Raw genomic sequence first — 15,892 nt, forward strand, 5'->3', positions numbered from 1 at the left:
TTAAGCACTCATGAACAGCTTCAACTTGAAACTCACATTAAACAGTCAACAGCAATCTACAACTCACAACTAGACCATACATGGACAAACGCTTCTTTACAAGACAATCTATCAGGAACCACAGCATCATATTGGACCTATCATATTCCAATCTATCTTGTCTATCGCATGCAAACAAATATTTTACAATTTGTTTCTTCATGAGTTTCAACATACACACTCCAACAACTACTAAAGTTGTACATTAGCCTTTGTTGGCAGGTTCTAATGAAGCTACACGTAGGCCTAGTCCACTGGTAAAGCTTACTTAATTTTCCTTACTAGTGTCCAAGCTAATGTAAACAATGGCATTATTTGCTCAACAAATAATCAAAAACAACAACTTACTTCAACTTTGCTTTTACCATGACTTCACATAACATCTCAATTTACCATACAAAATAAGTATTCAAGTCTATGGTGCAAGTTACAACACTTTTTTATCACAAAACTGCAACAAAGTTCAAGCAACAACAAACAAAAAAGTACTATTCAAAAACTTGTAAGAGCTCCTCATCCAAAACCCTGTGCAAGATAGTACTACACTGCAATGCTTTATCTACTCACAATATTTAACCGTATTCGACATTACATCTAACTTTTTAAGAAAAAACGTCTTATGCAGGTACTTAGAAACAAGTTGCGGCTTCTCCAAAAATCTTAACAATTAAAGAAACTGACAAGCGAAAGGCAGTTGTTGCACACAAGTTGCAAATTCAAAACGCCATCGACAATGCCTTAGGATAGGTCTTGTCAGTTTGCTTCTCTTAGCGGACACAATACTTTTGCTACTAAAAACATTGTAAAGACAAATAAATTTAAATATATGCCTCTATATAGATATTCTGAAGTGATTATGTACCTCCACAATACATTCTTCGTGAAATACAAAGTCTCATCACAATTAGAACAAGCCTTGCTCAAAACTACTAAAGGGAGTGCTCACGAATACTTGTACTCTCTTGATGTTTTACATTCTCCTTGACTGCTGTATCAACCTCATTAGTGGCACTGTCATTTAGAGTAAGACTTGAGCTTGGAGGTACTCCATAGAGTCTGGGGGCTGGGAGATAACTGTTTCATTTTGGGTGCTGGCTGATGTTGCGTCCAAAGTTCGATAGGTCACACTAACATCTCTCTTACTAGGGAGCCCCATAGAATGTCTAAGGCTACTGGCAGGGGCAAAGGCTTAGGGCCTTAGCACATGGATGGGGCTAGCATGGGTTTAGGATGGGAATATTTTTGTCATCATTACTCCCATCCTACACCAAGTGGTCTAGGATGGATTTAGAATGGGAGTAGCCACTTTTTTACCCATCCTGAACCATGGCCTCTAGACCCTGGCAGCCAGAATGGGTTCCCCTTTTTTAGGGATTCAAAAGAATGGAAGGATGACATGTGTCCTTGTCCCAAACCCATTCCTAGTTCTTTTTTTGTTAGCACATGGTGGGATGGGAATAGGATAGAAATATACATGGGACCACTTGGGACCACCTTTTCCCATTCCCATCCTATTTCTTCCAAGCCCTTTAGAGTAGGTTCCCGCACCCATTGCCAGAATATGCCAACGCTGTGTTTGTTCCCCCGTGGAATTCGGTGCCCATTTGCAGCAAAAACCATCCCCACAGCACACGGGAATTCGGCCTCTCCAGCCGGGCGATACAGGGCTTCTTGCAAAACGACGACGCGGGCGATTTTATGGTTGCGTGGGGAGGTGCGCTGCTATATGCCAGGCCAGGAGTACGCGGGAACCAGCTCTTAGCAAATGGGAGCATAGGCCAGGCAGAGCCCGAGAAGGCAAGGCTCATACTCAGCATTAGCAATGCATAAGCAAGTAGTGCCAAAGAAGGCACCACCAAAGAGATCGTCGACGAAGGACAGATCACACATGAAAGTGAACAGGAGAGGGAGGAGGATCCGAATGCCAGCGATGTGCGCTGCCAGGATATTTCAGCTGACGAGAGAGATGGGGCACAAATCGGACGGGGAGACCATCGAGTGGCTGCTACGCCATGCGGAGCCGGCGATCAAAGTGGCAACGGAGACAGGGACGGTGCTGACGTCGTAGACAGCCGGTAAAAATGATCCAGAGCAAACACACATCTGGAAAGCCACACTGGCGAAAGATATACTAAAATGTTCTTTAACCATCTGCACAAAGCCAGCCACAGAGATCTGCAATTAAGAACAATCCATGGGGTGAGAGGAAGTATTCTACGAGCGACCTGAACCATACCGTCTGCTGACAGATCAACCCCATCGAAACAATAAAACACATATCGAATCGAGAATGACTCCTTTGTTTATCCTATTGAGAGTAGTCCAGGTACTTCCCCAGAACTATAAGGCTTCATCAAAGGGTTCTCCACAGGGCCTTGACAACTGGATTCGCTTTGGCTCTGGCATCTCTTCCAGCGTCTTTGTAATCAAACGTGCAGTTGTGTTTGTCCAAGTACCTATGCAAAGAACAAAACACATGTCCATAGTGGCACTTAAAGCGCAACAGACCCACTCGCTTGCTTCAGCTGTGGCATCTGCTGATAGTTTGCCGATGGATTTGCTCTGTTGGAAGGGTAGCGGCTGAAACAAACACAACAGGAGAGATCTGTCCTTGCTGAAGGAAAATCTGAGCAGAAGACGAGCTTGCAAAAGACAAGGGTTCCTTGTTTCTGAGCGGAGAGGAGCTGGGCGGTAGTCACTGCATCTCTGCTCACAGGAGTCACAGCTTCAAAATCAGCCTCAAATTTGAGGCACCCAGCCTACCCACGAACAGGGTCCCGGCTCACATTGACACAACACCGATACAGCGAGCATCACCGTGCATGGGCTGTTTTCTATTTCATCAATTGATATTACATCTTATCACAATCCCTCACAAGATACAACTTGTAACTTGTCCCAAACATCGAATCCACTATCCAACTCCCCACTCTTGACCCTAACCCTCTCCATATGCGACCGCCATGTTGTTCGTCTGCACTTGCATTGTTGCAACTTGCGCCCAGTAACTATATTATATTTCCAATATCTTGCCATAACACTCTTACGGTCGGCTGGGTTTCTTGATCCATATGTCTTGATTTACATCTTGCTTTTCAATATGAAACTATATATCTGAAAGCTTTAGCTTTTCGCTTACATATTAATATAGCAAAGCTATAGCAAAGCGCAGAGATTTATAGCTGGTGATCGCTTCAAAGAGCGTGGGCTACTTTGTTGATTGTTTGGTCTGAAGAGTCGTGCGTGATCATCGTAAGCTTTCTACTCTCTCTCTCTCTCTCTTCAAAGAACGTGGTCTGAAGAGTCGCGCGTGATCATCGTAAGCTTTCTACTCTCTCTCTCTCTCGTCTGAAGAGTCGCGCGTGATCGTGGTAAGCTCTCTCTCTCTTCAGGTGTCGTCACTCACAGCTTCATCTCCCATCCGTATCAGCTTGCGTACAAACTCCCGTATAGTTTCCACATTCAATCAGCCTCAAAGTTTCGTGTCAGCTTGCGTACAAACTCCCGCATAGTTTCCACATTCAATCAGCCTCAAAGTTTCGTGATGACAATGCCTTTGAATTTGAGTTGTAATTCATGATATTGAAGCTTAAGCTTTTTGTAATGACTCTCGACTTGCAACAGATGGCGTTTCGTCATAGCCCGAAAGAGAACGAAAGGTGGTCTTTCTTGACTTTTCACGGAGCGCCCTTTTATGGGGGAAGGCAGCCGTGGGGAGAGAGAGTTCTTGGACAAGATGCAATTTGTCATAGCCCGGAAGAGAAGGAAAGGTGGTCTTTCTTGACGTTTCACGCAGCGCCCTTTTATGGGGGAAGGCAACTGAAGGGAGAGAGAGTTCTTGGCCGAGAATGAAGGAAGATTGTCCCCATCCGATCCGGCGCATAGTTGCACCGGCTGATAATCACATAGCGCGGGCCGTGAGAGAGTGTATTTCGTCTGCCTAACAGAGACTCGTGGTTTCTGGCTGAGAAGAACAAAACTGCGGAAGACCAAAGAATTCTTGCAGCTGCAGCAGCAAGGAGGCTGTGACCTGGACAGGGTGAGGAGCAAGCCACTCACCTTGCCTGGAAGAATGGAGGCCCCGCGGGAGGTCCAGGAAGAAGAAGAAGAAGAAGCTGGACCTTCTTGGGCAGACATGCTTTCATAACTGTTACGATATATCCTGCGGACTGTTCTGTAGGTGGAAACGCGTTACTCCAATTATTTTTAAGTGAGTTGACACTGACAAAATGAGCACGTCTGAGCACAAATGTGAATGTTTTAAGGGCAAATAGCCTGCAAGCAACTAGAAGGCGTCGGTTTCGGACACCCTTTCGCAGCATGGAAGCAATTGTGGACGGAATACGGACGCGTGAGGTTGCCTCATGTGAGCTACTACAAACCAGATTCTACCCCGAAGAGCGGTCCTGGATTTTCTTCAGCTTACTAATGAGTGACATCTTGCTATGAGTAGCGTCTTGCTACAAGGTCAGGATCGTCACCTGCACAGGCTTCAAATGTGCATGCAATTTCTGTGAGAGAGCCCCGCAGTTAACAAGGCACAAAGCCGAAGAAGCTGCTGTTGCTACGGAGGCTACCCACGGAATCTGACGGCGAAGACAGCAACAGCTCGCCGAGGGCAGCAATGACTTCATCAACTAGTAGACAAGAGTCTAGCAATAACGAAAAGCTCAAGGCCTCAAAAAAGAAGAAAATGGACACAAGTAAAAAAGAGAAATGCAAGCTTGTATTAGAAGAAAATGAAGCTCTTTCGTCATATCTTGATGTCCTATGGCAAAGGAAATTTTGACTTTCCTTGTATGTAATAAAAGGGAAAATGCGTACGCTTGCTTGCATGCGGACGACAAGCCAAGCATTAGAAATTTTGAGTAAAACCATTGTCTATATAATACATCGTTGCAATTAATGCACATAATATTGTGTACACACATATAGCGCATTCAATATGTGTATTGTGAGCGTAAAAGTAATTTGAGAGCTTTCACAACTTGTGCTAAATTTTATATTTATTAAAGGTAGTAAGGGGCTTAGCACATGGGAAGAAATAGGATGGGAGTGGGAAAAGGTTGTCCCAAGTGGTCCCATGCATATTTCTATCCTATTCCCATCCCACCATGTGCTAACAAAAAAAGAACTAAAGATGGGTTTAGGAGGAAGAGGACACATGGCATCATTTCATGTGTTTAAGAGGTGGGGACCTTGTGGGGACAAGGACACATGTCATCCTTTCATGTTTTTGAATCCCTAAAAAAGGGAAACCCATTCTGGCTGCCAGGGTCTAGAGGCCATGGTCCAAGATGGGAGAAAAAGTGGCTACTCCCATTCTAAATCCATCCTAGACCACTTGGTGTAGGATGGGAGTAATGATGACAAAAACATTCCCATCCTAAACCCATGCTAGCCCCATCCATGTGCTAAGGCCCTAAGAATGACATTGTTCTTTAAATATACATACTAATTTCGACCAGGATATCGCTTTCCGCTACGCACAAGACCAACTACTAACATTCAGGTACAAAATCAACATCCTATGCATTGATGCTACCTCTTCGTGAAGCTACTAGATGCTGTTACTCTTGATGCTTGAAAACTCAATGCCCAAGGAAGGGCCCGTTCCCTCAGATTATAACTCTTTGGGGAATGAAGCTTGTCGCCTCCCCACCCACATTACATGTGGTTACTATAATTATACTATATATTATCAAACGAACGTTTTTCATTCCTCGTTCTTTGTCACCTTCTTATTGTTTCTTGATCTAACTTCATTTCCTTGCATTGCTTGAGGTGCTTTTGTCTCCTCGAAGTTCCAATCGTCTCAGTGTTGCAGCAACAGCAGAAGGTACTTTCCTTCTTTCTAACTTTATCATGCAATTGTTATTGAATTTTGGAAAATACACACAGTACAAGTGCGATATTCCTTTCGCCTAGAATGTGTATCGATTAGTTTGAGAAATGCAAAAAAATAACTTATATGCTTGCACCTGGCGATATGATACGCATACAAATGTCCTAATGATGAGGCAATTGATTATCGAGAGACGTTTTGACGTACGAAGAACGTTTGATATGGAAAAACGTAAATTACAACCATCAACAAGAAACTTTCGTAGTGCTTGCAATTACGCCTCACTGTCTACCTACCGCGGATCTAGTTGTCTAGTAACATGTCCTAAAATCATATGAAGATACCTATGATAATTGCCAACAACTTGACTACCTAAGCAAGTTTAGGCCCATTCACTTATTGCAAAATTAGATCAACAAAATGACTTTAAACATCATTCAAGGGTTTGGCATTTTTTATTTCATCAATGTTATAACTTTCAACTTTATCATCAAGCCCATCTAAAATCAATATTAGCCCCCATTGCCTTGCAAAACATTAGATTCTGATTTTAGTATACCTCAAATTCCATTTGGAAAATAGAGAAAGGTTCCTTGTTACAACTTTCAACTTTGTCATCAAGCCCATCTAAAGTGAATATTACGCCATTGCCTTGCAAAACATTAGATCATGGTTTTAGTATACCTCAGATTCCATTCGGAAGAGACAGAGACTCAATACAACAAAGGCAAAAAATCAATTAGGTAAACTTTAATCTTATAATCTCACTTTAAGAGAGTGATGATTCGGCTTCAGCCCACACCATAACCTTATTGCTTTGTCCCTAGTAGCTTCAAAGACAACTATGAGGATTCACTGTGATTCAATATATCTCCTTGGTCTTTAGGATATATCTTGCTCATTTAATAGTCTAAACAAGGTTAAAAGGGGTGAAGGATCCACAAGGGTGAAGTATTCACAATAATGAAGACCATGCAACTTGCCAATCCACATCCATACTCTCTTTCCAACAATAACCAACTTGCCTTAACAACATTCGATACTAGTAAATTTTCAATGAATAAATTATATTCTTTCATAGAAAAAATCTTATTTGATTTCTCTACTTATGGAAAGATTACCCATCCTATGGTGTTCAAAATAATTCTACAAAATGTGACAAGACTCTACTTTGCATAGTTTGAGTTGTCTCATGGCGTTGGCATATCAACAAGCAATTGCAGTTAGCAAGTAAAATTTTTTCTACTTTGCATCTCATTGGAGGCGAAAGACTGACAGACATGATAGAAGTGAGCATTTAAAGAAGGCAAGATTTAGCCTATGGTCTCTCTCTCTCTCTCTCTCTCTCTCTCACACACACACATGCACGCACGCACGCATGCCTAGAGAGAGAGAGAGAGAGAGAGAGAGAGAGAAGGTGAAACAACATTTCACAATGTCAGCAGTGGTCCTCGTCTTTTTGCAATTGTGCAAGGAATACTAAGCCAAAATCCTAGTGTTTCCTTTGACTTGTTTTGTTATGTCAGAGTCATCCTATACTTTTAGCAATGGCACAAAGAATACTATACCCCAATGCTAGTGTTTCCTTTGCCTATATTTGCTAGTAGCATGTCCTAAAAATATATGAAGATACCTGTGATAATTGTCAACGACTCACTGGTAGATCATTAAATCCCACAAATATCAATCAACCTCAACTCAATAGTGAGCAACCATATGAGCCTTTTTTCCTCACTCCAGAAATGTCGTTCGTTTTTGCAATGAGATGCAGTGGTTATTAGAAAAGCACTGAAGATAAAAGAACACACAAGAATATCCATGTGTGCAGTTGGGAGGGAAAACCAGCCACTTCTGTAGGCTTCCCGACTATTAAAATGATGGAAAGATATCAATGAATTATATGCCAAAATTGCTTCACCAAGCGTCTGCCAGTGCAAGGGGTTGTCGTAACTAGAATATCAAGGTAGAATTGACAGAATAAGCATGTTATAGGTTAGGGCGCCTGTAATGTTGTCTTCCAGGCTTAGTGATATAGCCAGCAGGGACATGAACCATGGTCATACAGGTGTTTGAAGCCAGCCAAGAACAGGCACCATTAACAGAGAGCTGGTGCTGAGGCTAGCCAACAATGGAAAGCCTGGCCTAACCATGTAAGTGATAGTCATAAGCACAACTGCTTTAAAAGACACAAGGGGTAAAGGACATGTGTGTGTGCGCGCGCGCGTGTGTGTGTAGTTTGAGAGGGGGAAGGTGAGCATCGCTTGGGAACAGCAGGAGAGCAGCACAGGGTGAGCTCTTGCTCAAAGCCACCTATTGTTTCTACATATTTTTTGTGTAATATAGTCGACAGGATAAGAGCCTGAGCAGTGAGATCACACATATGCAAAACTAGGGTTGATTGATCATGTATGGTGAAAGTCTGTCTCATGGCTCCTCTGGTCCCCGAACTGTATGCATTGGTGGATTTGGTAAATTTTGCACATTCTTGGACAAAGCAGCTTTAAGCCTGAAAAACTCGAAGGAAAACACAAAAAGGGGTGATTCTAAAGCTCCAGCCATGCCACGTGAAAAAAATATAGGAAACTGTGCTAGTTTGACAAAGAATCAAAGGTTTCAACTTACCTCAGAGTTTCAATCCGTAAATCGGTTTCATCCAATATCTCCTCCTGTAAACACAAAGATGGTTGCAATTATTGAACCAAACTATCAATCCGTCAAGCATGGAACCAATTATTATTAAAATATCTGATATTGTTTAGTGATAGAATATCGTATAGTTGCCAGCTTAAGCCTTGCACAATATCAAGAGAAATTGCTGAAAATTATGAGAAGTCATATCGTCCTGGCAGGGCTTAAACCCCAGCTCTTGAGCCAGTAAACAATACATAATATGTAGGAATTTCATAAATTTTAGTTTTAAAAGCTACAAGAATTGTGACGATGTTGAAATTAACTATATCAGGACATCAACTGGCAAATAGCACTGTCTACACCTTGATGCAAGTAATAGCAAGGACATGTAGAAAATTGCAAGGGAACTTAGCATGTACTCAGAATACGAATTGAATCGCAAGGATAAATCTGACCTGCAAAAGCTCCTCAATAACATCTTCCATTGTGATAATGCCCATAACCTCTTCATCAGGAAACTCTAAAAAAGGCATATCATCTAATTTGACAAAATCCCTCGAATCCCACTTCTTTGTCCTTTGGGATTGCAATTTCTGTTTCAATCCTGTATTGTTCACTATGCTTTGTGTAGCATCAGTTTCAGGAATCTGGATAGCCATATCTCGTGAGCCAATATCTGCACAGAATTCCAAAGTTAAACAATCATACTGCAGGACATGAAGAGACTTGTCTCATTCTACTTCATGTACGCCCTTGAGTGCACTACAGGATGGGTGTGGGTGTGGGTGTGTTACATTCTACTTTTTCTTTTTTGGTGTGGGCGCGCACGTGCCTGCATGATGTGTGCACAAAGCAGTATTTTGTACAGGTGAACCACATTGCTTGAAAAGTTCATATGAAACTTCCAACAATTAAAAGAGACAGGATTGATTCACCTTGATGTGGATCTAAACTTGGCACTCTGCACATATTTTTTTTACTGCTGAGCTTTCTTCCAAGTGTCTTATGTCGATTGTGGTTTAGTGCTTCCTCTTTTTCTTTACTGTACTTCACAACTACGGCCATATGACTTTGTCCATTCTGAAACTCATTCAATATATCATACAGAGGCATTTTATCTGGAACCCTGAGAAGCAAAAAAAAATTGGGTAGCTTTCTTCATGAGAAAAGAGACAAAGTCCATGTGAGGACACAGTAACACCCCCCCCCCCCCCAAAAAAAAAAGAAAAAAAGAAGGGAAAAACAGAAAAAGAAAAAGAGAAGGCGGCACCAACAGACTTACACATGCGTGCACAGAAACCACCCTTTCCCCATTGGAAATAACCAAACAGGTTTTCTGAGAAAGAAGGAAATGATATAGAGACAGACTTGGTGGCCAAAGCTAGAAAAACAAATTAAATATTTTAGATATAGTGGAGTTGTGAAGGGTCTCAGAGTACATTTCGAAGTCCAACTTACGAGAGAATGCCAATTGAAAGAGAAGGTTTCCTGGCTCCATTTCCAATGAGATAAATGCCTTGAGGAGAAGTATGTCACATCCCTAACTAGCCATGGGTTGCATGGAGGTAGTATTAGTGCAAGGTCCCTAGATGGGAGACAATTAGTCTAGGATGGGAGGACCTAGGACTAAGAACAATGAATACCATATGGAATACTTAGCCATCTTGGACACAATTTTTCTTTTTGTTGTGGGGCGGTCTGTGAGCCCACATGCACATAGCAGTATTTCGTATAGCCAAGTACATTAAGAAACTTGCAACAATTTAAATACAGGAGTAATTCACCTTGATTTGGATCTAAACTGGGCACTCTTAGCAGAATTTTAATTCTGCTGAGCTTTCTTCCTAGTGGCTTATGTTGATTATGGTTTAGTGCTTCCTCTTTTTCTTTACTGTACTTCACAACTACAGCCATATGACTGTCCAATGTGAAACTCATTCAATATAGCATACAGAGGCATTTTATCTGTAACCCTGAGAAGCACAGAAAATTTGGGTAGCTTTCTTCATGAGAAAAGAGACAAAGTTCATGTGAGAATACAGGCAATACTTAACCCCCCCAAAAAAACAAAAAAAGTAAAAGACAAAGAGAAAAGGCACCAACATACACACATGGACACACAGAAACCACCCTTTCACCATTGGAAATAGAGGTGCTCAAAACCAAAATAGGTTTTCTGAGAAAGGAGGAGTTCGTGGCCAAGCTAGAAAATTAATATAGTGGAATTGTGAAGCGTCTCAGGGTACTTTTTTTTTTTTCAAGAAAATTACTTCATTAAGTATGGATGAAAATTGCAAGAGCAAGCTCAAATGCGGGAGTACATCATGCAATGCATGAGGAAAAAACAGCTCAAAATGAGCTAATAAAAAACCAAGAAGGAGGCTGAAAATGCCATCTCAACCCCGAGGGAGACTCAAAGAAGAAAGGAGATCCTCTCCAAACTCTAAAGAAAGTAACTCTCCCAGCAGTGGCTGCTCTGGAGGATCCTTGCATGCTCGCCCATATGGCCATCAGAGTGTGTACTATGTCGGTCCAAATATTGGCCACAACCTGGGAAGGGTGAGAACCTAGATACCCTCCATCATCTCTGTACACCTAACTCTCCAAATATGCCAAGCTGCAATGCTAGCCAGAATCTCCCAAGACGTGTCTACTGAGGCATGAGGAGCTCTGAAAGGAGTGAAGGGAACATCCTGGAGGGAACAAGACTCCACTGAGTGTTGTCGTACAATGAGAGCTGGATCTAGATCATGTTCCTCGAAAAACACCTGAGGGCCAGTAAGAGATAACCAAGCCACTAAACCCTAGGTCATATAGAAAGGTGATGTATGAAAGATACTGAAAATCCTAGCAACACCTTTCCAGATCGTCCTCACCTGTCTGCACTCCCAAAAGCAATGTTGTATTGACTCAACTGCAATGTGACAACGAGGACATGTAGGGTCCGAACCTGGATCTCCACAGGTTCACTGCAATCCCTCCATGAATAGAAAGCCAAAAGAAAAGAGTGATCTTTCTATTCCTGAGGGATTTCGAGAGCCTACGCCAGAAGTTTTTCCGCACAACTGCGAAAATCTAAAAACTATCCCAATGGAGTGCTCTGGAGGGCCTCCAACCTCTACTACTAAGTTGAAACCTCCAGGCATTTCTAACTGTGTAGCGAAAGAAGGGGAAGCTCTTCTCTCAGTGCCCCTCATCAATCCATTCCCACTCCCCTGGGTCCCACTGCAAGAACCTAATAGGGGAACTACCATATAGCCAGAGTCTCCAAGACCCCATCGCAAGGAGAATAGGATTAGGGTCAAGATACCACTGTGAGTCCCTGCCCCACTCCATGAAACATGCAATCCTGACAGGCTGAAATGCAACCTCCAAAAGAATATCATCAGAAGACCTAATAAGTCTGCCTCTCGACTGAACATCAAAGACTAGGGTATCCTCATGTGCATCCTGCAGTGCAATAATCTGTAACGGAATGCCCGTCCCTGAAAACGCTCCCCACCAAGTGGACTCTGTGATCGGCATGTCATTTGTGTCAATCCACTCTGGCGGAATGGCTGCCTGTATCTGCTATATCCTGAGTGCACTCCCTCTGAGAGTGGCCAATTGCTAAAAGTCTTTAATCCTCTGGAAGTCTCATAAAGGCCTGCCAAGTGCCTACTATAGAAGCAGGTCCCCTCTCCCATCTAGACCACTACATATAATGTGAAACTCCAAGTGACCTGCCATGGTCATCCAAAATCGAGTCATTCCACATGACTGGTTGCCTGTGAATTTCTTCACGAGAGGTGGGTGGAACTCTGCGAAAAGTGTTTTTGAAGCAGCCCCAAGCTTTCAAAATAGCAGCCATCAGAGGGGAAGGGGGAGATTTGAGATGGGCTGAAGTAAAGATCCATCTGCTGCTGTCCATCCAATCTCCCCCATGAGAAGGGGTACAAGACTGAATGCTACGTAAGAAAAAATCTTTCCAAGGCTCCTATCCACGCATCAATCCATGTACTACGAACTTGCAAAGCAAGGCCATATATTACAAGGTCGGTTCAATAATATTGAAAACTCCTCCTGTGGGAAGAATGAGGGTCTCCCAAGCCACCCTAGCTACAACATCTGAGGTGCCATCTAAACCGCTCCATAGGAAGTTCCTAATAGGTCTCATGAGCTGAGCGATACAACCCCTAGATCTGCACCAACATGAGCAAACGAACCAGGCAGTGGCCAATAATACCTAGTTCACAACCACAACTCTGGATGCAAGGTCAAGTCTCGCTGAACTCCAAAAGATGAGTTTCCTCCTGATACTCTCCAACACGGGAGTGAACTGCTGTGCCGGAGAGATGCCCACCCCAACCTGGCATCCCGAATATCTGACGGAGACTCCCCTCTGAATCTAAGTGAACCCTATGTCATTCCCCCAGTCTGGAGTGTCCTCATCACTGATCCAAAAGCCATTGGATTTGTTCCAATGAATGTGTGCACCTGTCGCAATGCAAAACAAATCGTCCTGAATGAAGTTAGTGTCTGTGGAGTGGCATCCAAAAAAATAGCCGTATCATCTACGGAGTCCTGCCTTAGAGAAAGCTTGAGCCCTACAATCCCAGCTTGAGCTCTAATGTAATAGCTCATAGCCTCAGCCACAAAAAGGAATAAAAAGAGGGCTAAGGGACAACCCTGACGGACTGATCTGGTAATCTCAAATCTGTCCCCCCTGACTCCAATAAGAACCTGGCTGTGGGCTGATCTGTAGAGGGTTGACACCCCTCAGATCCATGCATCTGAGAAACTGAAGCGAGTAAGTGTGCCCTCCAGAAAGCCCCAGTCAACCCTGTCATAAGCTTTCTCAAAGTCCAAGAGTAGAATGTTCAGCCTGTGGCCATTATGCATGGCCTAATCCGAAGCCTCCCAAAATGAGAAGATGTTATCAAAGATGCTCCCGTCATGCAAAACCCGTCTGCGTATCATGGATAAGATTTGGAAGAAAGGGCTGCAGATGAAGGCTGATAGCTTTAGCTAGGATTTTATACAAGGTACCCAACAAGGTAATCGGTCTCCATTGAGACTTCGGTCTCCACTGAGACACTAAATTCTTGCAACCCCCTTTCGGAATCAAATGAATGAGGCCCTCCGTAAGTGAGTTTGGCATCTCACCCAAGTCCCATACACCCTGCAGGGCCGAGGTAATATGATCCCCAATCTGATCCCAAAAAGTAATAAAAAATTAGGGGTTAAGTCCATCTGAACCAGGACACTTGCCCTTGTGAAGGGCAGAGAGGACAGTCCTGAACTCTACATTGGTGAAGGGTGCATCAAGTGAGACACTCATATTCCATGTCTCCAACCCAAGTAAGTGTCGCCAAATAACCACTCTAGCATCATCTGTGGCCTGAGTGTCAGGATCTGCTGTAAGAAGGGAGGCATAGAAATCGGTAGCAACCTGCAAGACGGCATCTAGATGTGTCTGAAGAACTCCGCCTGAGTCAACAAGCTGTGAGACGCTCTCCCTATTATGTCTAGAGCCAAGAGTTGAGAAGAACTGCTTGTTGACCCTACCTTCCGTCTAAGTCCAAAATGACTCTCTGGCATGAAAAGCATACTTTGCTCTCTGATCTAAAAGTGACTCCTGCTGAGCCCTTGCTGCAGCAAGGCACTCCTGAATCCAAGCATCTGTAGGCCTCTTTTGCTCCTCCCTTTGGAGAGTAGCCAACTGCTCCTCCTTATACGAGGTAGCCAACCGCTGGCGGATACCTATCTCATGCCTGAGGATCTCACCCCTCCTTATACGAGCAACTGAAAAATAAAAGTCACTAATATCAGAGACGGCTGCGGCTAAGTTTGAAGGAGAAAGCTGCCCATCCTGCATATGAGATACCCAGGTCCTCAACACTGTCTCTGTAAGGCCCTCCTCTGCATAAAAGGAATCTGGAATCTTAACACTGGCAGAGCGGCCCCTCACATGAGGATCTAATATCATCAAAACCACTGGAAAATGATCCGAAGTAGACACCCCAACTGCAATGCAAATAGTACCACCTCTGTCAAGAGCCCAATCATCCACATAAAATTTATCAATCAGTGCATGTATAGGCATTTCCAATCTCCTGTTCAACCAATAAAACAGGAGAGAATGTGACTGAGTGTGAAAAGCATCATCGTGCCAAGCATCCCTACCACTGTACTGAAAAAGGAAGGCATCCCACACTGCCCTCTCTAGGGCATCATCGCGCCAAGCATCCCTACCACTGTACTGAAAAAGGAAGGCATCCCACGCTACTCTCTCTAGGGCATCATCGTGCTAAGCATCCCTGCCACTGCACCAGTTGAGATCGTATCCTCATACACTTACTTGGGGGTCATCTTCTCCTGCCTGATCTTCACAATGAGACTAGCGATGCAGGCCACACTGAGTAGGGGATACGCCTCACTGGCTCGGCTAGAGAGACAGTGCTTCCACTCCCACTTTCAGGACCCTCAGACCAAGGCTCTTCTCTTCGACTCCTTGGTCCGACCAGCTGGTATGTATGGCAGCCCTTGTTGGGGACCTGACATGTCAGAGATAGAGTGGACACGGGTGGATCACCTGCAGATCCTCATGCTCTCACGGATGATCCGGGGGAAACCATCTGTACCACATCACATCATTCAGGCCGAGTTTGGTGCTTCTCCACTCCAGTTAGATGCAGCCTTTTAGACCATCACATATCTACACCGAGTTAGATCATATGGGGACTGCACATTAGGGAGACAGAGGTTGCCATGGTTGGATCTCGATTCCTCCATGAGGTTGGCAGTAGAGGGAGACGAGCTCCAACTGACAATCCTCATCTGCGAGAGGAGGAGGCCGGATGGAATATCCTACCCGACCTGGTAGTAGAGAAAGCCCTCTCCTGCAAAAAGTTCCTCCTATCAAGAGGAGGGAAGTCAACTGGGGATCGCACACACACACCTGCTGAGGGAAAAACTCTGTCCACAGATGTCTGAAAGATGTGCTCCCCAAGCGTAGAGGGTACAAACTCCTCCTCTGTCTCAAACTCAGTCGAGTCTGCCAAAACTGAAAATGAATTCCTGCGAAGTAACTCTAGCGCAGGAGTGCAAAGGAGCCCTGCGGAAGGAGGAGTGGAACCAATAAACCCCTTACCTCTGTCAGGTGTAAACAGCCGTGCAAGAGAAGAAGGGGAGTGCTGTAATAACTCAGCATGGTGTTGCATGACCTTGGCCACTAATTTGGCATTGTTCTCAAGTAAGGCACGGGTCTCTGGCGAAAGTTTCTCCCTAGGTGAGCGCTCCTGCACATGAACATGTGAAGGGGCAGGAGCAGTCTTATATGCACATGGAAATGTCTCCTGTCTAAAGAGACGGATCCGTGACTCCATCAATGGTAGC

The 15,892-nt window shown here is 43.9% G+C and overlaps 1 protein-coding gene across 1 annotated transcript in view; it reads right to left on the reverse strand.

Moving 5' to 3' along the window:
- Nucleotides 1-8,097: 8,097 nt before the first annotated feature.
- Nucleotides 8,098-15,892, reverse strand: part of LOC147884457 (DUF21 domain-containing protein At2g14520-like) — a 57,314-nt gene continuing 49,519 nt past the window's right edge. Inside the window, exons 9-12 of the mRNA XM_087398801.1 lie at nucleotides 9,451-9,641; nucleotides 8,971-9,191; nucleotides 8,507-8,550; nucleotides 8,098-8,390 (exon numbers count right to left, since the gene is read on the reverse strand). Of these exons, the coding sequence (XP_087254927.1) occupies nucleotides 8,309-8,390; nucleotides 8,507-8,550; nucleotides 8,971-9,191; nucleotides 9,451-9,641 (538 nt within the window). The 3' untranslated portion in view covers nucleotides 8,098-8,308. The remainder of the gene's footprint in view (nucleotides 8,391-8,506; nucleotides 8,551-8,970; nucleotides 9,192-9,450; nucleotides 9,642-15,892) is intronic.

Source organism: Dipteris shenzhenensis, chromosome 27 (genome assembly GCF_047967505.1).
Source record: "Dipteris shenzhenensis isolate YYH24624 ecotype China chromosome 27, Dip_SZ_1.0, whole genome shotgun sequence".
NCBI classification, from domain to species: domain Eukaryota; kingdom Viridiplantae; phylum Streptophyta; class Polypodiopsida; order Gleicheniales; family Dipteridaceae; genus Dipteris; species Dipteris shenzhenensis.